This window comes from Ambystoma mexicanum, chromosome 12 (assembly GCF_040938575.1).
Source record: "Ambystoma mexicanum isolate Mex_15411 chromosome 12, UKY_AmexF1_1, whole genome shotgun sequence".
NCBI classification, from domain to species: domain Eukaryota; kingdom Metazoa; phylum Chordata; class Amphibia; order Caudata; family Ambystomatidae; genus Ambystoma; species Ambystoma mexicanum.
Window position 1 is genome coordinate 700,326,676 of NC_090936.1, and position 25,568 is coordinate 700,352,243.

The following is a 25,568-nucleotide window of genomic DNA, read 5'->3' on the forward strand; positions in this document are numbered from 1 at the left end:
ACGCGAACCCCAGGAATACACGCACCCCACTCGCAAAGGGCCTATCGCGTGTGAAACTTCCCACGAACCCCAGATTTACACGCACCCCGCTCGCCCAAGGTCAATTGCGTGTGAAACTTCCTGCGCACCCCTGAAATACACGCACATGCTATTTTTGACACAGCAGGTGTCCGTGTTTGTCGCGTACCCCTTTGCACGTCATTTGTCCTAGAGGGCCACAGTATGGGAACATCATCAGAGCTGTATATACGTGCTTTTTGTTAGCGCACATTTTGGCGCACATTTATTTCATGCGCAGGAGCGCTACCGCCTGCCTTCGTGTGGCGGACGTGTTTAGGCCTGTGCGCGTCTTCGCCTGTGCGCTGGTTTGCCCGGTTCGATTCCATGAATACGTGTTGTAGGCAAGCGTGTGAGCGTTCCGCGCACTTGCCTCCTGTACTTCCCCCGTGACGCCCACATTTTCACGCGTTGTTCCCCATTCCGCGTGTCACGCCCCGTGTTACGCCTACTTTTGTTATATGTGCCGCGCTATGTGCGCTTTCGCTGTGGCCGTAGCGCATGCTGTTAGATGACCTGTGCGCCGGTGTGCGCCACGCAGATTTTCAGCGCACATCCCAGATTTTACTTGTGCACGGACTTCCATGAATCGATCTGCGCGGGTTTTGCTGCAATTTTCACACTTGCACTGCCATTTTCGCACTTACACTGCGATTCGCACGGTTTCGCACGCTTGCGTGGGAATTTTCAGCGCACATTAATTCCATGAATCAGGCTGTTGATGTTTTGGATTGGTTTACAATGTTTGAGTATAAGCATGGGATTCAGGGTATCTCAGGGAATCAGTTGATTCTTTGGCTTTTCTCTAGGCTCCCCCCTGTTGCAAGTGATGCTGTGATGGAGATGGGGGAGGAGGATAAGCAGGATTATGAATGTGTGAAGCTAGCTTTGATAGCTAGATTTGGGAAGACCCCTTCCCAGTACCTTAAGAGGTTTAGGACCCTCAAAAAGCATGATGGTACCCCTTGGGCTACCTAGGTGTGTGAATGTTTGAAAAACGTAGATGGTTGGATTAAGGGTTACAAAGTGAACACTTATGAAGGGTTGAGGAATCTTGTTATGTTGGAATCAATTTATGATGCCTGCTCTCCTGAGCTTAGACAGCACTTGGCTGATTCAAAGGAGATAGATCCTAAGAGGTTAGCTAAAACTGCTGACTTGTGGGTTGCCAATAGGGCTACTCACAAGGATTCTGGGGCAACTCAGAAGAAGTATGAGGGAAAGCAGCCAAAGAAAGATAACAATGAGAATTCCAATACCTCGCATCCAGAAGAGGTCCCCAAACATAACCAGGATAAGCCACAAGCCACAAGGGAAAACAAATAGGGCTAGTGTACCTCCTGGTGCCAACACAGCGGTAGGTCAGCACAGACACCCATTCCAGAGAGCATTTGGTAAATGCTTTAGTTGTGGGTCAACTGATCATGTGAGAGGAGATCCCAGATGCAAGGGTAACCCTTCAGGGTCAGCACTACCTCCTTACCCTTCTCCCCAGAGGGAGGAGTACAGATGGCTAGTACTCACTTTCACTTGTTTGCTGAAGAACCTTTGGCTCTTCAAGCAACTGTATCCTTAAAGTCCAAGGGTCTGGGAAAGAAACAACACAGTGATGTATATGACTCCATTCCTGAAAACTTTAAGGAGTATTATGTGGACAGTGTTCTTGTCAATGGCCAGGACACACCTTCCATGAGAGACACTGGGGCCAGCAGAAAAGTTGTGGACAAAATATTTTCAGGCCTGAGGATGTTGCGAAGGCACCCAAAGGCCCCACCAAACTTGCTGGAGGCCCTGTCCAAATGGTTTCTATTCTACCAGCTCACATTCGGTATAACCAAATGACAGTGAGGATCCCTCTTAGTATTCAGATTTAGGTACCTGGGAGAGTCCTGTTGGGGAATGATCTAAAAACTCTCGTAGTAATATCCAATACCTCCAGATCTCCCAGTATGGAGAAGCAGAACCAAACCAAATTGGCTAGAGAGGCCACCTTAAGGGACCACTCTGAGCCTATGGGAACCTCTACAGAAAACCCCACTACAGGCCCTGGTGTTAGTAAGTTGACCTCTAACCCAGGAAAATTTCCGGCTAGTATGTTAGGGATATGGGAGCCCAAACCAAGCTCCATCATTGTTCCCCCAGTTTAAAAGTCTCAGACTCCCCCTGCTTCTGAGGAAGAGGTGGTTAGACCAACTGGTCCCCTCTCTAGGCCTAAGAGAACTAGTCATTCTCAGTGCTGGTGGAAAACCAGAAAAGAAAAGTCTACGGCTAAAAACCTTCAGACTGTTGGACCTTCTACAGAGGACTCCATCCCAAATCCTAATGTTAGGAGAAGAAAACTCCTAAAGTAGGTAAGGTTAGATCTAAGAGGAAGGGGAAGCAGGTACCTTGCTTATCCCCAGCCCCTCCAACCAATATGCCTGAGACCCAACCAGCTCCCAAAAGAGAGGTGGTGAGGAACCCTGGAGGCCCCTCTAGGTCTGAGGGAATCCTCTATAAGGACCCCTTGAAAAAGCCTGTCACAGGTTCAGGAGTTGTACCAATTTCTGAGGGACTGGTCAACAAGATCCCCTATAGATTTAAAAAGAAAGATGTATCTCAAAGGGTGTGTAGGTCATGTGACTTACAACTGAAAATCTTTGATTTTACCATAGATCACAGAGCAGGAAGTCAACACCAAAATGCTGATGGTCTCTCTAGGATGTTTATAACTGACTAGAGGTATGAGATCCATCCAGGAGTGGATTAAATCCGCCTATCCCTTAGTCTGGGGGGGGGCGAGTGTTAGGGAGAATTCTCATTTATGGCTAATTTCCCTCACCTAATGAGTCCCTTAGCAGCTTTGCTGGATTTCTGGGGTTTATTTTTTCACCTGGTAAGAGTGTAAACCTTTTTCCCACTCTTACAGTGTCTTTGCTGTGTGTATTTTTACTGTTTGTGTGATCTTGGGCTCTGGAGCCACACCACTCCATGAGACCCACCTTTTTTGTGTGTTATACAGCACCTTCACTGCAGTGACACAGGGTTGTCTTTGAGACTTCCCCCTGGCTCCATTTTTTCTGGGGCTGACTACTGTCCCCCAGAAACAGGTAAAGTTGCCATTAACTTTATATAGTCACTTTTAACTACAGATCCAGTACACCCCATCTTCATTACTACCCCTTTTTGTCTGTGCCTCTTGTAGTCTTGTTTCACTCCCTTAACATTAAGACTTTGCTGGTGGCAGTGGTATATACCCTAACATTTCTACCGCAATTATAGTATATAAACATGGTGCTGTTTTAGGCTACACTGTTAGCCTCGAACATAAACCCACTTGACCAAATAAGTTTTTTTTTGGTTCCGGACGGGTTTACTCAGCATTTCTTTTTGTTAAAGTCCTTCTTGTGTTTTACTTTTCGTGCCAAACCAGGTTTGCCTTCTTTGTGCGCCGTCCTTTGGCGGGCTTCTGCAAAGAAGCCCTTGTTTGGCGTTTGGGTGTTTAGGTGGGCTGAATGTGAGGGGGTGGTTTAGTCACCCCCCGCACCGGGTCTCCTTGGAGATCCAAGTCGCACTTTGTGTCGATTGGCTAAGGTGGTTGTCCGTGCTGGACAACCCCCCTGCTGTGTGATTGACAGCCAGGCTGTGTGAATGGGGGATTCTGGCATAAAAGGCAGGACTCTTGGGCTGGAAATCAGAGTCGCCAATGGAACTGCAAGAACCGAAGAGAAGCGGAGAAGAAGACGGCTGCTGCAACTCCTGAGTCCCGGTGAAGACCTGTTGCAGTCCTGAGCCATCTACCCTTCAACGACAGAGAAGATCCAGTACAGAGTCTTCTTCCCGTGAGCCTGGTGGGATCAACCAGCTCACTTTCAACAGCCAGAGAATACTCTTCTTGGTCAAAATCACTGCACACAGCTGTAGTGGTCTGGATAGCCATCTGAAGAGCCCTCTCCGGTTTTAAAAGGAGCACATCTTTTACCCACTGTTGCTTTGCTGCTGCTGGCTTCATCCCTGGGTAGTGCAGATTGCTCCAGACGTCCTCCTTCTTGTCCCCACGACTGAAGCTCCAGGAACCGTGAGTCTGCAGGAACTACCAGGAACAACTGCCGTAGCACCAGCTTTCTTCAAACAAAAAAGTTACTGTGTCCGACCTTGAGGAATTTGCTTGAACCCTTTTTCCTCGCCTAAGGCTTGTCCTTTTCTTCCTTCCCTCTTATAACTTTTACTTCCCTTTGACAATATCCAAGTACTCCTGGCAATCTTGAATCATGAACTGTTCTAACCTTGTGATCCTCGACAACTGGACTCCTGTCCCATTTTTGATACTGGCGCAGGCCTATTGACTTTAATATACTTTTTAGAAAGTGTCCTCTGATTCTATTTGCCTTGACAAAAGTATTGCCTATGATTTTTATCCCTTAGTCCCTTGTGTTAATTCTATGTGCTAAGTGTGTTTGACTTCAGTTACATTTCTTCCTGCAGGTACTCTTTTCTTTCGTAAGACCGAACTGTCATTACTGTCAAAAAGTGATTGCGTATTAACCCACGATAACGTCTTTGTTTCACAACACTGGTCTGTCAAATCCAAATGTACTTACCTTGAATTGATTTGCACAAGTGGAATTGGTTGTGTCTAGTATATTTAGAAGTGAAGTGTTTTGTGAACAGATGGTTTAAAAATAAATGTACTTATATTTTTTAACCAGAAACCTTGAGTCAGTGTTTCTTTGGGTCACAGTAATTGTAGTCCTTTGTGTAACCTCTACTACTGCTCATTTTCTCTTGAGATAAGTCTGGCTGCTCAGCCATTGCTACCACTTTACTGTGTGGTACAGGCTTGTACCAAAGGTGAAATTGTATTACCACTTGTAGTCTTTATTGTGTGAAGTGGTCCCTAAGGGCACTGCATATGATTCTGCCTAACTGTAAAAGAATGCCGTGCGAGAAGCCGCTCAGCCCATTATTGGCCTGATGACATGTCTCCCACTTGTCACATCACACGTGACTTTTGCCTTCTCCCCTGGAGGGGCTTAAGTCAAAGCAGAGACCATTGCATCTGCTGAAGCTGATGAGCTAAAGTGCTCTGTTACACACTGACACATGGTCAACAGGCACGCTGAAAGCACACATCCGAGTGCTTTTAGAATGCACTGAAAGAAAGAAGTGATTGTTGCTGGGAAGTGCAGCTTGCACCCTATGGTGCTTAGTACTCCACAACTGCATGTTCAGATGGTGTTGTTAAGTGACTTCAATTCAGCAATTCCACTAAGTCAGTGCCTCGTCTGGGACGCCCAGGGGAAGCCATTATTTATATATTTTTATGTCAAGTTATACTCTGGATGATAAACCCTTATATAACGCCCCTCTCTTTGAATCCCCCTGACCTCACTGAGCCAAGAAGTAGGTTTGTTTTGCAATTGAAAAGATTTATTGGAAAAATTAAACAATATATATATATATATCACACTTTTATAATAAATTAATATTTGATATCACACTTAAGAATATGACAGTGATCAACAATGGATAATATTACAATTGTATGCTTATTTAATTACTTAGGAGTTGGAATAGGAAGGAAAAGGTGACTGAGAATGCTTTTGTGGTTTCAAGGAAAAACAATGATGGAAAGAATGCAGTACAGAAATAAACTGATAGGGTTTCACAAGAGATAAAATGTTCCCTTTTCCCCTGCTGGCAATTCACCCCCCCCCCCCCCTATGCAATATAAGGAGATGGAAGTAAAGCACACAGTTTTCAGGAATACAATCACAATACAATATGAATTTCAGTTCCCCCCTAGCAAGTTTAGAGAAACATGGATGGTTTTAAACACAGGCAAAAGTACTTTTAATTGTGGTATGCAAAGAAGGGAAAAATATGCTAAAAATGATTTTAATTCCCTATAGGAGGTTCAGGGTAAGTGATAGCTATTTAAGATTAGTTCAAGTCACACTGGCAATGCTCAATGAGGGATTAGCAGGTTGAAAACGAATTTTAGCAGTTCAAGCAAAAGACAGCTATCTTTGACAGGAGCTAATTTTTCAATTCGCGGCAATTTTTCCGAATGCGTCGAGCGCGATTACGGAATAACTATAAGTAATAGAAAGTCGGTTTTAGGCTTGTTGGAAAGCTTAGAATCTTAGCTTTCAAATGAACACACGCGGTTCCAAAGATACAGGCGATTTTGTGAAGGTAGTTTCTTGAAATTAAAGTAAACCTCAGAATGAAAAAATGACAGTTTTACAGCTTTGAAATGACAGAATGACACACGATTCCTATGATGCAGTTCTGGACAGGTTCAAATGTTTTGAATCAGATTATTTTAAACTAAGAGATGGGTTCTGCACAGTTCTAGCTGAGTACTCACACTATAAATTTGAAATAGGCTGTCAAGATCTGGTCAGGTTTGCTGTGGTTCTCTCGCCATGGATGGTCTTTAGTACCGGTTCTGCTCACAGCGATCTGGTCTGGGTCTGCTAGCGGCACTGCAGTCTGGTCTGGGTCTCTGGTTCTGCTGGTCTGGATCAAGTGTATTCTGGATACAGCACTGCTTTCTGGGTACTGGCACAGGGTTCTAGGCCAGAATCAAACAGCTTGCCCGGCTGTTGAATAGTTTGGTTAGGTTTGCTGGATGCTGAGGCCCGCTGAGAAGAGTTCAGCTGTTTGGGTTAGGCCTCTCTGCTTTAAGTTCTGGCTTTGTTCTGGATCTATCTGGAGTTGAGTTCTGGATCTTGAAGTCGTCCATCAAAATGCTGCCCTTTTCATCAAGAACACAACCTCTAAACATTTCCAGAATTTACACAAACATGCCCAAGGAATATGGGCATCAGATGATAAAGTGTCAGATTTTTAACATACAGACATTCGGAGTAATACCTTATTTTCCGCTACTACCCCCAGAACATACCACAGAGTCCTAACACCTCTTAAAATGTGCACAGAAAAATCACAAGAATAATGATATTCATTATATAATTTTGACAAGTCTGTAGTATGAAGTATCCACCTTTTTTTAAAAATTATGCTTCGTCCCAGAGGGGTGTGGTTTCCCAAAGCACATGGTGGAATTTCTGGTTTGTCCACTTCCTCCAACTCAGTTTGCTCACAGAGGCACTGCTCCTCCCAGTTTCTTCCAAGAGGAAGCCATTTACGACCCCCCCCTAATTTAACATTTGCCTGAGCCAAGGAAAGCTCATTGTTCTGTTTCCCTGCTCGCAGGTGCTCCTCCCCTGATTCAATCAGAGAGGTGTAATCTCCTTTTGGTGGGAACAGCAGAAGGCAGCCAGGCCTGCGAATGCAGTGGCTGGACAAGCTTCAACTCCTGTCGGGGGTAGTTGCCGGGCAGAATTCAATCTCTTCAAGCCAGGCGTCAGCTAAATGTCACTTTTGTTCCAGTTTTCTTCATTCAAATCAAACTTACAATTTTTACACATGCAGCTAGAACGCTGATTCTAAGTTCAAAACTATGACATTTAAACAGTTGCAACCTATGTGACACTCAAAGTAGGTCACTCATTTATTTTAAACATTTCGATTTTAGTGGCTTTAAGTCCAATTTCACTTCAGCTGCTGACATCCACAGCTCAGCCAGTTTTGTTATAAACATTGTTTTAGGCTCTTCATCTTTCCAGATTTTGTATGCACACAAGACTACATTCTGCCAAATGTCTGCTGGTGTTCAGTGAGCTTTTTGAATATCTTGCAATGTTTAAAATAGGCATTTTTAGCTTGCGTTTCAGAGAAACAAAGGTGATTTCAAAGCGCTTTCTGAGCTAACAGGCACTGCTCTTTTTCCTTTGGCACCACGTTTCACTCATGGCGCTTCTGGCCCATCACGCTCGCACTGGTGGGTGGTAGGTCAGGCGACCATTTTGGTGTGCGCAAAACTGCGCGGTTTTCCTGGATTCTGGCGCAAATGTGGGCTTTTCGGCCATCTTGGATTTTCTAAGCCCACAGCACCAAATGTTGCAGCATAATAGTTCAAACGTGGGTCAAGACACCCAACAGTGTGCTTAGATGGATATTCATGAATCTGCTTACTGGATTAACCGTTCTTTTATAACACGCGTAATACCGGAGACAAGTTTCTAAGTGCGAGACCAAGACTCAAACCTGTGTTCCTATGTGTTGTCTTGCATCCAAGACAAATGCCTTGCCCCTGAGGAATCCTACCGGCCCTCCCAGCACAATCACATCCATAACTGCAGTGTTGGTGACCATTTGCAGCCCTGATATCTAAATAATTCTAAGGGGGAACCAAATGCAAGTATAACACAGGCATTGGCAATGCCAGCATGTTGGCTTTTGTGTAGCTATGGGAATCAGGGTTTGCCGTAATGGTACCTACTGGCCATTAATGGTAGCACCTTTGAAATTGTGCTCATACTTGGGCATATAAAAGTGCCTAGCAATGCCTACCTAATACCTATACACAAGCCAAAACTGTTGGCTTTCCTAATGCTTGCTTTTAACAGGACTTCAGTGAAGTACAGGCATACTGCTTATAAATCAAGTGGCTAAAGACAGAACTCTTTAAGGTATTTTTGTTACAGCAGTACCACATCAAGAGCACCAATTAAACCATTAGCTCTCAGAAAACTACTTTGAAAAAAACCCGGCAGGCATTTCGAGTGCAAGCTTTGATTTTTAGGCGTGTTTTGGATGGGGAGAGGCAGGATGTTGGTGGGAATGACCCTAGTGATTAGCATGGCCATGGGCAGTCAGTGGGTGGGTAAATAACCAAACACCATCTTCAAGCATTGTGTCCCGTCTCATATGTCAACTCTCCCTATTTGCACTCCAATACATTATTTTCAGTTTATAGGTGGCGCTAAAGTGCCACCTTATAGCCAAAACATAACATAAGCTGTCCCTCACACCCCATGAGTTGTTGGTTTCTGTGTTAGAACATTCCACACCATCTCTGCAGCCTTTTTACATCCATGTCAATCTGATAGATGGCAGTGTTGTGCGAGAGTCACCTTTCCATTTAGGGATACTCTGCCTGGGACTACATGTTTTATATCAAAGTGTACTGTATATAGTCTATTGATTCCAGATGAGGGGTGGTGTCTGGTTCATGTGGGAGTTCCATTTGACTAGATCAGTTAACGTAGAAAATGCATCACCCCTCATTCTCACGTCCCTCCCACTTGAACTATCTCTGATATTTACCTAGAACATCTGAGATGTTGAATGCTTGCACTTGGGTATGTTCAGTTACAATAGAGCCACAACAGGGCGTGTCTGATTTAGTATGTGAGGCTCTTAATAATCCTGGGGATAATGTCTTTGGAATGCTTGGGCCTTCTAAACATGATTAGAGTTTCTTCCACCAGTGTGTGTAGGAAGACGTATTCCATTGATCTGGTGTGTATCCCTTTTCAGACATGTAACTCGAGTAGTTATGCATAGAAGATTTCAATCCAACCAAAAGAGGTGTCGACACATGAGAGCAAGGCTGGACCATGGGAGAGCCCAGCCTCTCCCAAGGTCTTGCTGAAGGTATAGTTTCTTGGCTTGTAGACCGAGGGGGTGGTGATGGTGCTGACATCTCAGATGTCTGTAGCCTGCCCAGCCTTTTTCTATGGCTCACTGTAATGTGAAGGAGGAGCCGCATTCTGAGCCATCCCTTTTAATCCCACTCACTCCCTTGAGATTTATTTTGAATCTCTCCATGAGAAATTAGCTTTAGTTACTGCAAAAACAGATCTGCAGCTGCATGGATACTGAAAATGATATAATATTTATAATGCACTTAAGACCCCGAGATTTCTACGCGCGGACCCAGGAATCGAACCTGTTTTCTCCGCGTCATCTTGCAGCTGCTGCTGAGCTTTCCTCCCGAGACCAGTCACAAACAAGATACCTATCAGCGAACATGCCCGAATTCTCACTGGCTCACAAAGTAAGACATGCACAAGGTATCAAACAGGCTAAGATGAAACAAATATACCGAATATAGCGAGCAATACACAAATTGTATGTCTACAGCAGAAAAGGACAACTTGAATGTTTGCGTGAACTTTTCACATTTGTGTCTAAAAAGGCCATTTCTTCTCTTGATGAATTGAGGGCATTTGAAGGGAGGATATTTATAATTTGTATCTGTTGGCTGATACTATGTTTCATATTCATTTGGAACTGTGACTTGCAAACATAATACCCCTCGGAGTCTATATTACGTCTCTAATTCCTGCAAACTCTACATTAAGGAGAGCATATGTGCAAAAAGCACCACAGTTCTTGGAACCCAATCATATTATGTCCATAAAAACGCATTGTAAAGACATGAAGACAAGAATCGGGCTATGAAATGCACATCTCAGAAAAATATTATCTTTGAGAACATAAAGACCTTCCATGTATGGCAGAATTACAAAACGGAATAATCTCACTGTTCTTCTTAAAACGGAAAATACTGTGTAATCGCATAACTCCCAACTACGGCTCTTTAGTGATTGCATCCCTTTAAATTGCTTCCGCGCTCTAATTTCCCGCCAGAATTAGCATAAGGCAGTAGCCAGAACTAACCGTGATTGCATATTTGAGCCTGGGGGCGCTTAAGTGGATTGGGTCATTTTCATAAACTGCCCTACTGATGAAGTGCAGTTTGTAACCTTTCCAAGTTAGTGCTCTGTTCTTAATGACACTGCACTTTGCGAAGGCTAGTCTTGATGGGTAATATATATTATTATCGTTTGCTCCAATCCTTGACTCCAGAAGCAAACCACATCTCATTTTGCACATAGGTTATGTCGAGCACCAGACATGTGAGAGAGTAGTCTACCAGAGAACACGACTGGATCTTTCTCAGGGCTTCAAACTCAAAAAAAAGGTCGGGACTATTATGCAGAAAACCAAGTGTTCTTGAGTTGTCTGAACAGATTTATCTCATCATTATTGTTCTAGATAATCCCACAACGCACATATTAATGCCAGCGTTTGCCAAAGCATGTAGCCTGACCAGTCTTGTAAGCGACACATCTGCGACTCTGAGAAGGGCAAATATGTTTCTCTGACTTAGACTTTGAAATACAAGCACCTGGACTCTGATTGCAGGTTTAGCAATGAATCCCAAAACGTCTCAATGGGTCTCATTACGAGGTTGCCAGTCTGGTAACAACGGTACCGTATGCTTGCCGGTACTGTTTTTACCGGACCGGCAAACTCAGAGTTGTGCTCGCAGGTGACTTTCCTTCCGCCAGGCTCCCGCTAGCACAGTAAGCCTGTAGCACCCTCACCCGCGAAAGGGCAATTATCAGGTCCGGCGGGGACGGAATACCTCAGTAATTTCCCATTCGCAGGCGCTGGATTTTCTGGCCGGTATGGAGGTAGCCTTGCTGGTAAAACCTGCAAGGCTACCTCCAACCTCGTAATGAGGCACAATGGGCCTCATTATAAGGCTGGCGCTCCCATAATGAAGGGGGCCGTTACGGGACTGGCCCCCTTCATTCCGGGAGCGCCGATTACGAGCTTCCCATCGCGTGAACCCGGATCGCAGGCCTGCTTTCCGGGTCCCGCGAGGGGAAGAGGGAGGCAATAACGGGCCAGATGTAATCTGCCCATTATTACCTCCCTCCCCATTCCCATTGAGCCCTATGGGGGCTCAAATGGGAATGGGTTCCTGCAAGGAGGAATTACTGGGTCTTCCTATGTCGGAGTAACCGGGTAAGTCATCATTGCAGGAACCCGGTAATGGAGCCCGGACCGGAGGCAGCCATGGAGCTAATAGCTCCATGGCTACCTCCATTCTCGTAATGAGGCCCAATGTGTCTAAATGGGTGTGTTACTCTCTTCCTAAATTGTAAAAATGTGCAATGTGAGAAGCTATAAATGAACTGTACAATCTAGTGTTGTCCGAATTATACATTGTTAGCCCACTTCATTTCCCCATGGTTTCTTCAACATGGTTGAATCCGGATACCAAATACATACTCAGTTAGAGATAATTCTACTGAAATACATTTTATCTATTCCTTGCTACCTCGATGAAGTGTTGTATTACGAATCTGATCAGTGGTAACAGTAAAATATTCTATATCATCTCTTGTTCTAAAAGATTAAAATGTTCCTGATTTGTTAGAGGTGTACTTCAACGTAATCACAAAAACAGCCACACCATTTCCAATTAAAACAAAATGTGTGTAGTAATATATGCATGTTCATTCATGCGCTGGTTCTGATACACCCAGTGCATTGTGTTGTGAAGCCTAAGGACCTTATTTACAAATACAATTTTAATTGGGTACACATCTGAAATAATGGAAGCATATGCGTGTGCGGGGGCATAACATCTGCTTTTCCCAACTCTCAAACATGTCTTGCACACAATGACCACAGCTCTAAACGTGCTCAGGCGTATAGCCACCTGCACAGCACATATGCAATGAAGACAATTCACAAGGCTCTTTTAATTGCAAATAATGCATGTTCACAATCAAAAAGCATGATTCACAAAAACTAAACTATATTAGATGCAGCAGCCATTGAATAGCAGCGAGAGAGGTGGAAATGCAAAGCCACCCCATTTGCATCTGAAGAATGAAAGTGTTCATGAAGTTGCCATCGCAAGATAGGCTTTGGAAATGATACTATAACCCACAATTGCACCCAATCTCTCCACCAATGGATTTTAATTATGTGTCCATTGATTTTCTTTTGCATTCTATGCTCATAGGTTTACTGGGACAAAATGATATCCACCACACGTGTTTCCTTTCTTTCTTTTCAGTCTTCTTTTTTTACTTGTTTATATTGATCACTGTATTTTTATTCATTTTAATTATTTGTCAAGAAAATGTTATTTTCATTATGCAAAAATAAACGTGACATAAATAACATATTCATAACAGACCTAGACAAACAAAACTCCACGTGCGGAAAGTGTACCGTTAAACACCCAAATCAATCTGCGTATTTATGTACAAAAACATAAGACAGCATATGCCAGAATGTTAAAACATACATTTCCTTCATTTACTTGATATTGTGTATTTGCAGTGAGGTTCGTGCACCACACATAGAAAGAACGTGGAAATTCAGCACATGGCTTGTAGACAGCGATGCCAAAAACCAATACACTAACAATTTCACACCTCTGCCTACACCTCTCTAACTCTAACCAAACACAACCACAACCCTGTACCACAACAAACCGCATAAACGTCACTACACCGCAACAACAAAACATACCACATATAGACTCGCACAACAGCATACAACGGCTACCGACTGGAAAGCACCCGAAGCCCAGCAAACTGTGTTAACCGGGTTGAGGCTGCAAATGACACATCACTAATCTCTTGCACTTTTCCTGCTTACTCCCACTAACTCACCTACCTTCCCTTTTCAGAGCCGCCAGAGCGCCAGGGGACCACTCCGGTGGTGATAGTGCACAGTACAAATATCCTTCAACATTAACATTAACATTTCATGTTGGTGGCACAATGTTATAATTGCACACTAGAAACACTATGCCATTCGAAAATGAAGCTTACATTGAAATAGTAACCCATTTCACACGTGAGCTGACTAAATAAAACGGAAATACTGATTTGATCCTGTTCCCCGCGGTATATTGTTGGCATGCATTTCGGGGCCAATTCGGAAGGAAGTTGAGTTCTTATTGTCAGATTAGATCTTAATCTAAAGCCCAGATATAGAACTTCCTTTTTAGCTGGCACTATGTGGTCGCATAACAACAACCGAAACCTTGCTACCATTATTAGAGGATTGCAAAAGGTTATGATATTTGATTTGGAAGGATTTATTTGTAGATAGTTAGATGAAACATATTTGTCAAAGGCTGTCAAAAGACGTTGGATGGCAAAAGGCGTATAGTTTAGCAGGACCATATCATCTGCATAGGCCACCCAATTAATAAACAGGGTACCAATTTTGGGGCTACCCAATGCATGGATATTCAGTATTTCTGCTAGGTCTGCTAGATAGATTTTAAAGGGGCAGGGGCAAGTAGGCAGCCCTGCCCCACTCCTCTCTCCATAGGTACCTGCGAGGATAAATGACTTTGAGCATCCAAGCTTACTTGTATACTGGTATTTTCATATAGATGAATAATGATCGCAAGTAGACATTCAGGCAGTCCCCAATGCCTTAAAAAACCTCTGTTAAACACATCGAAAGCCTTTCACAGATCAATCCATGCTCCATATAAGATAGGGCCACCCTTTGACCAAGACCTATCATGGACAATACTAATTAGCAGGCCGTTCAATGACATAGAGAGGGCCTTATGAAAGCCAATCTTTTGTTCAGACAAAATACCATTTTCTGCAATCTAATCCTCCAGCTCTCTCAAGATCACACCTGAAAAAATGTTGCTATCAGAATCAAGAAGGGTGATGGGGTGGTAATTGATCGGATCTGCCCGATCGCCCTTCTTGTGGATGGGGATAATAATTGCCCATTTCCAAGACACAGGACATCTCCTCACTGCCAATATATCTCCAAACACAGGCAACAGGACTTTAGTCCAGATCACAACATCACTCTTAAGGGTCTGATTGGTTAGCCCATTAGGTCCTGCTGCCCTTGGGCGAAAACTTTAATTATTAGATCTTCAATGAACTCCTGAACTAGATATAATTGCCATGACACACCATGTACTGCCTCTATATACGCAGGATTGGGCTCCTTGAACAAATTACTAAAGTAATTTTGCCACACATTCTCTGATACTACATTACTTTTTTGGAGATAACCTTGGGATGATTGTTAATTGGATAATCATGGAACAGATGTTTCTGGAATTCTCAGAGCCGACCCCCTTTAAATTCATCTGACCATCACCATTAGTGCGCAGAAATGTGTGGCTCCTAGACCAACTTCTGCAGTCATTACACAATCTATTCTTCATGAGGAGAAAATTCAGGCTAGAAACCATTTCATACTTAAGCGCCTGAATAAATATTTTTTATTCTCTTTTTCGTAGGGAAGCCTCATCAAAGAAATTCTTGTGATCACAAGTTGTCAGTCCATCTTTTACTATCGGCCAATCTAAGTTCCACAAAAATTCTACAAAAGGTGCCGGGCACAGTAACATTCCAAATCAGAGGCTGCAGTTAGTGCTATAACATTCAGTAATTTCCTATTCAAATTAAGCCCCTCCCCATCTGCTTAATTGTATAATTCTGCTATTCCCAGGATGAATTGTAACAGCAGTATGAGCGCTTCTCTCCGCTATCTGTATTCCCAATTGAAAGCACTGTGTCAGTGGATTATGATCACTGGATCCAAGCTTTCTTATTATAAAATGTTCACACTGGGCAACAAGTCATTTTGTATACTGTCTTGCAACATTATGTGTTACTACTGACTTCTGCAATTTTATTTGCTCTCCACTCTTGCTTCTCCACTCGTTTTGACTGCTTACTCTCTGTTCTCTCCTCCTTTCCCTTCTCCCTTTTCCTATCTCCTCCCCTTACGTTCTGCTATGCACTTAACGCTATCAGAATTGTCCCTGGACCTAATATGATAGCAACCTCGTCTGTTTCCTCCACCCTGCCATTACTGTTTTTTTTCCTCCCCACAACCCCTCCAGCACTATTTGAAATGTCGTCAGGCCTAGTATGATAGTCGCTTGTTTTGTTCCTCCCCTCCCTTTCTGCACCCCTCTCCCTCACCTTTTGTTTTTCTCCGGCTCTACCAGAAATGTTGTCAGGCCTAGTACGGTAGTCGCCTGTCTGTTTCCATTTCCTTCCCACTCTCCCCCTCCCTTCCTTATCTATGGCTTAGCTCTTGCACTATCTGAAATGTCATCAGGCCAAGTACGATAGTTCATTTCACATCCTTACTGTACATGGCCTGTAAGAATGTCATTGTATTTTCCCTTGTTCCCTCCCTTGCCTTGAAGCGCTTTGAAACACATTGTGTATAGGCGCTATATAAATAAACTATCATATCAAATCATCTGAGAGGGCCACATAATCAAGTTCTTCCAAGTTATGGCTGGAGCCAAATCCCCACTTATATAATCATTTGCAAGCAATAAATTATAAACTGAGAAGAAATTCAGCCATCTTTCATTGGATTCTTGCCCGTAGTACTAGGAGTTGTTAAGAAGTGGGAATTGAAGTCTCCTGCCAATATTAAGCCTCCTTGATCATACACAGAATTCACCTCCAGAAGCAAAGTGGATAAAGGTTCCAAAAACAAAGATAAACTTGAACATGCAGTGTTTTAATAAAGATTGAGGATTACAGTTGACTTAATGGGGTTTCCCACTCTGAGCGAAGCCCTCATAGCAAAGATCCCTTAAACTTCTGAACTAATGAGATCCAGGTCAACTATGAGCGAGTTATGAGTGGCTACCAGTAAGACCCCCTTGGGCCAGCCATCATTGGGGTGCATGGTTAACTGCTCAAATATCGTGAATCCATTCATCTTAAAACTATCCTGCAACCAAGTTTCCTGAAATATGATCAAATCATAATTATGGAATAAAAACTAGCTCATAGCTTTATTCCTGACAGTGCAAGAGCCCTGCGTGTTCCAGCTTATAAAATGCACCTGTTTTTTTGCTACTACAAATCTTTGCTAACATTAAACTTCTGAAACACTTGTGTCAAGATGTCCGGTAACAAAGACCAGCTCTTTGTTTTAGTACCAGACAGAGAGGTATTTTCACTTACTACTTAAGTCACATTTCTATCATTGATCGATTGATTACATTCATTCTCATCCCTGAAATTCGTTAATCCCATTAATGTTCCTGATTGGTTGGTATTCTAGCTAGGAGACAGAGACCTCAAATCCCAACCTTCAAAATTCTGTAGCAGCATCCAGCATAGCATAGCATTCGCACCCAGCCATATTTTTAATCCAACTTCTACTTCTTGTGTAGATGCATCAAATGGGAATCAAATATATTCTATATCATGAGTGGAAAACAAAAATAAATCAGGTATATCCCTCACAATAGACAGGATAGCACTACGGTTCAACACCCTATGACCATCTCCTATGTTTGACTGTCAAAACCACACTTTCAGTATGGCAAAAGGTTTGGAAATTCATGATCCGGCAAAGATCCCAAAGTCTGCTCCACATTCAACAAGGTGGAAATAGTTTCCGTCCCTGTTACCATTGAAAGCACTGATAGATGGTAAGGTTTTCACAGTTAAGTCCACGAGGGAAGACCTCTCCATTAGAGCTTTTGAATTCAAACTGGCAGTGGCCAAATTCTTGTTTCCTCTATAGGAGAGAGGCTCCCACTGAGTAGGTTGTGTATGGGTATTCTCAGTTTGAACACCCACAAAAGATTTTAGTAATAGAGCATCTTCCACTGGAATATCAGAGCTTTGTGCGGGCATATCCAAGATCAGCTCCTGTTCGCAGTCAATTGCTTGCGCATCACACATATTAATCTGTTGGCCATAGGGCTTAGTCTTCAGTTTAAATGATCTTTGCACCACCAAATCCTCATCACAGATTTTATTTAAATGCACTAAAGAATTTCCTCTTGCCGTTTATTTTAGTTCTCAGAACCATTTGATTTTTGGTTTTCGACTCAAAGGTTTGAGGGCCCATTTAAACTGCTAAGTCAACCCTTTTAGAATTCTTTATCTTTCTTTTCTTTTTCTTTTCAGGTTCTTCAAGCATCATAATCATAGTTGGAGTCAGCATAGTCAGATGATATAACTGGAGGACACCTCTTGTCAGATGATGCTCCAGCGGGTCCTCATTATGGCTAAAATCATTAGATATCTGAGCCAACCTTATGAACTCTTCTAGATCTGATTGTGAGAGTGGAGTATCATCCAAGCTGAGATTTAATACATCTGCTTCTGATTAAATAGTACAGACTTCTGAGGCTGTATTTTTTGGTTGATTAGGGATCTTTATTTCAGTGATATCTCTTTTCTTGGATTTAAGATGATCAAAGTTGGAAAAATTATCACAACGTTCTGATAAGGTGGCAGATTGATCTCTAGATGATAATTTTAATTCATTTAGGGCATCCATAAGAGTCGAATGTATTGCACTTTTAGTGCCAACTATGGAAGAGTCACAAAGCCCACGTTCTTTCGTTAGTTCGAGGATGATTCCTGAATGAGTCTGAACCTCACCTTTTAAAAGCTCAAACACATTGACCAAGGAGTTCAAGAACAAGTTCAATGCTAAAAGCATTAGTTCAGCTGAGTCATTTTCACATGTAGGAGAAGAGCTAACATACTGGAGCTGGACCATATTCCTGTTAGTCGTGTGCATATCTACTATTGTCATTATCACAGAGGGCACATTGTTCTTAGGTGTAATCTCGATAGCAGTAGCATGAATAACAGAACTGCACTGAGCATCACAAGAAATGCTATCCATGCCATTTCTAACTGCATTATTCACATGAGGAGGGCACTCCTGATGATATGCCAATAGTAGGCTGGACGTATTAGGCTCGGAAGAGTTCACAAAGCCCAGACAACAAGATAATTTTTTTTAGGAAGAGATCCGTTATCTTCCTTTTCATTGATGTAGTCGATAGAGTATATTCAAGATTATTGGCAAATAAGGCTCCTGAATTCTGCTTCGGCATGAAAGGAATAGAGTCAGTCATTAAGATCGACTCATTATTCATAAACAGACAGGGGCTTTTATTAATCACAACACAGCTCCCACTTACTTGAGTGGGGAGCCTCTCAGCCACTGCACAATTTGGCCAGATATTGTCATCCACTTCTGTGGCTCTCAAGTCATCTCTCAGACTCCCACTTCTTAAGTTGTATATGTTACACATATCATATTCCACCGAGTACCAAACAGTGTGATTATTTTTTAGTATTATTATTATTTTTATCCTCCTCTTATTTCTCTCCACAGAGTCAATAGTGAGATAATAAATACAGCAGTCTTATTTGTTTTCGTAGGGTTCTAGGACTGGAACAGTCGTCAGCGCCCTTTATTTCCCAAGTCCAGATTTTAAGATCTTTAAGAACCAAGCGAGTCCACTGCTCATTTGAGTTTACCAATCCGCCCCTACAACACAGAGCCAATAAGACACACGCTGTAGAGCAGGCAGTCGAGCACTAAATATGAAGCAGTGGGGGTGCAGCTAATCAAGAAATAATGAGCGCAGCAACACAACTGACGGAATAGTCAATGTGTGCTGATAAAATGGAAAAGGTGACCAAGCTTGCTGTTTTTTCCACAGGGCTCCTGAACAGCAAAAGTGGAACATCCATCAGCCTTTTCCCTGCCAGGTATGGATTTAAGTTTCAGGTGGTGAAACAAAGTAATCACTCACCACTACGTGCCTCTGTGCCCCGAAGCCACAGTAACACAGAAACACACTCTGTCGCACTCTGCCACACTCTGCTTGGGGGAGAGGTATTAGTAGATTTGAGACCAGTCTCCAGTAATGGTAAGTGAGAAAAGACTACTCCATCTCTGGTCTTGTAAAAAACGCGGTCAGTCAGATGTGATCCACGCAGCAACACACTCTGTATTTACTATGTTACTTGAATGAGCAAGTTTAGTATTTTCTGATATTGGGACCCCCAGGGAGGGGACAAATGAGGAAAAGACGGTCCTCAGGCAGTACAATAAACAATACTCTGCTCAACCTGTGAAATGCTAAACTTAGGAACCCTCACTGCATGGATAAGAGTGCTGGAAGAAATGTCTCCACCCACAAATATAAGAGAAAGTTTCAGTATCCTTTGGGGACTTGGGAATCCCTCTGCGAGCCTACCTCAGTTTTACACTGACCAGACTCCTTACTAAACAGGACTTGTTATCACATTTTGCGTTATTGAATGAAGACATTGGAAAAACAATTGCATAAGAATCAAGAAAATCGGTGCTGCAATTTGGGGAGCTGAGGTAATTGCTGACCTTCTCAATAACAAAGCCAGAGGTGAATGAAATGAGAATCCAAGAGCTAAAATATAATTTGAAGGACAGAAATGATGTTTTGAATGAAAGCAAAGCAATTGCTGACACTTGGCTAAGTACCGGCAAGTGCCACTCTGCACCTGTTGGTTGTGTTTGGTTTCTTGGCAACTATTTAATTGAACGCTGTCCGGATTTGCTGTTCTGTTTCAAACATCATATACACCATTAAGCCAGAGGTGAATGAAATGAGAATCCAAGAGCTAAAATATAATTTGAAGGACAGAAATGCTGTTTTGAATGAAAGCAAAGCAATTGCTGACACTTGGCTAAGTGCCGGCAAGTGCCACTCTGCACCTGTTGGTTGTGTTTGGTTTCTTGGCAACTATTTAATTGAACGCTGTCCGGATTTGCTGTTCTGTTTCAAACATCATATACACCATTAAGCCAGAGGTGTGGTCGGGGACGCAGTGTTGAGAAATAAGGAGCTCCACCCTCCTTGGACCTACAAAATTCTCACAGGACCATGAAGCGGCCGCAAAGTGCCAGTAAGTGTCAGTCTGCATCTGCAAGGAACGCTGCTGGTTGTGTTTTGTTTCTTGGGCTGCTGCAACTATTTAACTTTGAACGCTGTCTGGATTTGCTGTGCTGTTCCAAACATCAAATACACCTTTAAGGCAGAGGTGTGGCCGGGGACACAGTGTTGAGCAACAAGGAACTCCACCCCATTGGACCTACAAAACTCTCAAGGGACCACGAAGTGCCGGCAAGTGTCAGTATACAGTTCACAGTGCCGCTGTGCAGCTTTGCAGCCTTACCTCACCTCTGTTCGTTGCCCTGAACTGCAAATAAGGACTTTTTTCTATCTCTTGAGCTCTCCTTGGACCAAGTGTTCCTCTGGTATCCTCTTGTATCCTGCGGGCTGAGGTGGTTTGGGGCTAGGGCTAAGGCCGCAGTAAAGCCAGAAAGGAGGCGTGCCTGCACAGGACTTCCCTGAGGACGAGCCAATTATCCTCTATCATACCAGTGGGGGAGTCCATTGCCTATTGATTTGTAAATCTCGGGCTTGCCACCATAGCAATGTTTTTAAGCTTACCGAGTACGGGGGGGGGGGGCGGTGAGGGATCGGCCTGCCCCTGTATTTCTCCAGAGGCTCAAATATGTCAAGTCGAAAGGTAACCACAAATTCATGCTCAAGTTCAAGACGGTGCCGTAAATTTGGAGGGGGAAGCTCCTGAAGTGCACTATTTGACTTTTGAGGCAGAGCCCAGAGCAAAGGGCTGCCCCTTCGATGTACAAGTGCACATTACAGCCAAAGCCACCTCGGCTTTGACCACTCTAGAGGCTGAAAACACGGCGCCAACATCTTTACCACCTGTGGATACGCAACTTCAAGGGTGTACTCGGGTAGTCGGGGCAAACTCCTTTACATCATCGCCCAAGCTCTCATTGGTCCCGCAAGTGGAAGAGCAGCGCTTAGAGACCCTCTCAACAGCTCCTCCAGTGGAATGGCGATCAGGGCCCCAGTGTATGGATCTTCAAAACTCATTACCAACACTACAAACACATATGCTGGAGGGAGAATTGGCTCCAGGCGTAGAGGTAATACTGGACTCCCCATTGGCGTCACTGAATGGGGACAGAGCTGCACCTACCAGAGTCTACAGATTTGCCAAGATACCAGGCAATACTTTCCAGAAGAAACAGGACCAGCCCACCATTAAAAAATGTTGGCAGCCGAGAGGTCTGGTTCCAGAAACTGCATCTCTAACGTCTCGTTTTTATTATCAGAGAACAGAGACCCATTCTACCCCTCCAGCGACGCTGTATGAGCAAGTGGCATTAACTACAGCCCCCTCCCCTCTGAGAAGGCACCAACCTAATTGGGGCTGGTCAGCGGATACCTGCTTGCGGGCATGCACACGGGGAGGGGCATGGGGGCCTCCAGAATGTCTCTATGGTGGGGGAGACTAGCCATCAAGGGAGCCAAATGGGGAGAGCCCTCCTCAATAAAGGAGAGCAGAGCCTTCGGAAGACTCCAGGACTCTATCTACAAAAAGAATGAAGACAACCTCATCTGGAGATCCCTCTGATGAAGGACGCATAAGGGATACCTCAATAATCTCTCATACTCAGGAGGGTTTATCTAGTGGTCCCAAGAACGATCAATCTTTGAAGGGCCACATGAAAGCTCATTCCCCTCTGGTATGTCAGTTTATGGACGAAGACCTTCTGTTAGACCTGGCTGCAGCGCAGGTCGAAACTCAGGTTCTGCGATCTTCAACTATTGATACAGGTCAAATCGTGGCCATGACTGTTACCCTGGCTCCTTTCATGAAATTACATGAAGCTATGAGCGATCATATCAGGGATCAGTATACATTGATTGCAATGTTACACACAAAACTGGTATTTTTGGACGGTTTTGTGACAGGCATTCAGGGTAACCTTGACCAAAACATGGAAGAGATCACTAACATACTCTATTCAATTATTGCAATGGCGACAAGAGATAAGAATAAAAGGAGGAGTGATGTGTCCCAGGGTTAATTTACTCAGACGCCGATTAACTGTCTATCAGAAATGACTACCTCGCCACCGGCTGTTGGAAGTGTCGACGGAAGCAAAGACCACATTCAAACTGACCACCTCCCTATGACAAGAATTTTGCAGTCATTATATAATATTGAAGAGGCCATGGGAAAAATTGTACGACCAGTGGTAGTTCAACCACAGGTAGTTCGCCAGCCCCCGACCGAAGAGATTCTAGCCTTACCAACGTCTGACCGATGTTCCAGTTTGGGAGGGGCCAGAAGATATGGGGATCCACGGCCAATACACTCCAAAAATAAAATGAAATATGAATGGGCATTTTACAGATGGTTGCACTCTAAGAACAACATCGAAAAAGGGCATGGAAGTGAAAGTCCTAGATTATGTCTTTGCCTCAGAAACTCTTTTCTTTGTACTAATAAATTTGGTAGTATAGGATACTGGCCGGATGTGATCATAATATCATGGTGATAACAGTGGCTAAATGGCCATAAAAGAGATGCATGTGGCAAAATGATGACCTGGAAATTGAACCAGGAAGAAATAGGCTGAGGGTGAAATCATCGTCGCACACAGCTTCTCCAAAGCTAGATGTCAATCAACTTATACCTCTGGTGTTAGAACTACTTAAAGCCTATGATGCAATACACTTAACATCTAACAAAGCTGGGTGTCTTACACGTCATGAATATGACACAGAGGGCGCAAACAGGAAACAGCCCTTGATTAAGGAACTAAGAGTAAACTCCCTAAGACAAACGGCGAAGTCCAGAGAAAGCTCCATACGGCTTAAACAAGCTTTTAAGAACTGGCTCAAGTGCCATAAATATCAGATGCAACTGGATGCGGAAAGAATGTTATGTCATATATCCTCAAAAAATACAGCGGAGATGTGGAGAGTCATGAACCATCTTTTTGCCCCCCAAGATTCTCTATTGCTAAACCCGATACTGGCTGAAAATTGGAAGACTCACTTTGAGATGGCATTTGCAGGTCCTAAAAGTCAAGAGCTTCAAGAGGATCTTGGTTCATCTGGGCCATGGACCTTCTCCACGACTCAGGGTGTAATCTGCGACCTGATACTCAGGGCTAGTAATTCAAAAGCGGCAGGCCCTGATGGGATGACAAATGTGCATCCTAAAGAAGATGCGGATAAATGTGTGGGTAAATTGTGGCAAGGGTTTGAACAAATTAAACAGGGAAAAAAAATTTGACATCTTAGACATGTTCAACCATCGTCTCGATTTACAAAAAGGATGATAGGGTGAACCGAGGTAATTATAGGCCCATCACCCTTTTATATGTCAATGGTAACATCTTTGGGTCTCTGCTACTTAAAGCCCTTAGTAATTGGGCAATATCTACATCTCACTATGACCCCTGGCAAACAGGATTTATTAGGGGCGTGGGGACCGCAGTAAATCTATTTCTCCTAAATCTTCTCAAGTCAAAGGCTAAGGTGACGTACAGACATGAGCTATATGTGGCATCAATTGACCTGGTTCAGGCCTTTGACACAATGGGCCACCAACGTCTGTGGGCAAAATTCGAAGCCTAGGGTTGTCCATCAGACCTTGGAGAAGCTTTCAAATGATTGCATAGTCAAACATCCTACGTGTGAGATTGGACCGAAAGGGACTCATGAGTGACTCAATCTTAACTTTCAATGGTTTGAAGCAAGGATGCCCGTTGGCTCTGCCATTTTAAGCTCTTTATCTCTGACGGAGAGTCAGCATTTGAGCTAGTCAGATGTTTTCCACCTACTCTGGTGGGGGTTCCTATTGGTAGACTGGTCTACGTCGATGACTTAATTTTGCTTGATGAAACGCAGGTGGGTCTCCAAAGACAGCTTGGTGCCCTAGAGAAGTATGTGGAGCCGAATGGGCCAAAAATAAATGTAAAAAAATCAAGGATACTCATTTTTGGTTGAAAATAGAAGAAGAAAAGCGGTGCTGCAAAAGCATGCTTCATTAAAGGTGAAGAAATAATGGAAGTACTGGCACTCACAAACTTGGGGCTATGTCTAAATGACAGTGCAGCTGACACCCAAAGGGAACTAACTTTGTAGAGCCAGACTAAGAACTTAGAGTTGTGCCAAACTTGTATCATTCAGAAGCGCTATTGCAAATTTTCCCTGACTCCGGTAATCAAATTCTTCCACCTAAAAGTTATACCAATTTTAACTTATTGCGCCAAAATGTCTTTTTCTCTATCTGCATCAGTGTGGGGACAAACTTGAAGGTCTATTTTGGAGGAAGGTCCTATGCCTGCCTAATTGCATGCCAATCCAGGTCATCAGGTAGAATTGAGGCTGACCTCCCTCTATTCTATTACGGTTTGAAAAATTCTCTTACTGTATAGGAAATGTTGCGCAACAGGGATGGAAGGAGGTATTGCTGCAATTGGTTCAGCTATGTCAATGCCCTCCGAGGTCCTGTTGAAGACCTGGAGTTCACTCTGTAATGACATTCTGGTTGATCTAGGTGAATCAGAGGAGTCGTTATGAACAAATCGAGCTCGGGTTAAGAGCAAGTTGTACAATCTAGACTGGATCCAAGCGTTGGACAAAAGAGCTAACTCAAAGCTCTATGTGAATAACTTTAAGAACACTATAGAAAGGGGTAAATTGCCACCTTATATAGCCACATTTCCATGCAGGCACAAGTGTGCCAACTTTCTGAGGGTGAGGATGAACTTGTACCTCACTAAGGAAGTTACAGAGGTCCGAAAGCCAGAGGTTTTGCAAGATTACCAATGTAGGCTATGTGACAGCAAAAGAGAAGCACTAATTCATCTCACCCTAAACTGCCCGGGGGCTAAAGATCTCTGGTCTAAATGGCTGGCAAAGTACTTCAGCAAATTCTCAACCCTGTCTGCAGACGATTGGTGGAGGAGGTTTATGTCAAGTTCTCAAATCTCTTTGACTCTGGCCCTGCTGGTCTTTACGAAAGAAGTCTTTGAACTAATGACAGTCAAGTAAGAGATTCTCGCAGGACTTGTGCTGTGTGAGTGGGCCAGGGAGAGTCTTGGTGCCTTAAATTTAATTTAGATGGTTTATTTGCCTACTGTTTTTTAAAGTGTTAAGTTAATTGTATAACCTCTTGCTCTTGATTTTGTGAAAATGT

General features: G+C 43.4%; 1 protein-coding gene across 1 annotated transcript in view; it reads left to right on the top strand.

Moving 5' to 3' along the window:
* Nucleotides 1-17,698, top strand: part of LOC138514659 (myosin heavy chain, clone 203-like) — a 39,388-nt gene extending 21,690 nt beyond the window's left edge. Inside the window, exon 4 of the mRNA XM_069630092.1 lies at nt 17,652-17,698. Coding sequence (XP_069486193.1) covers nt 17,652-17,698 — 47 coding nt within the window. The remainder of the gene's footprint in view (nt 1-17,651) is intronic.
* The last annotated feature ends 7,870 nt before the right edge of the window (nt 17,699-25,568 follow it).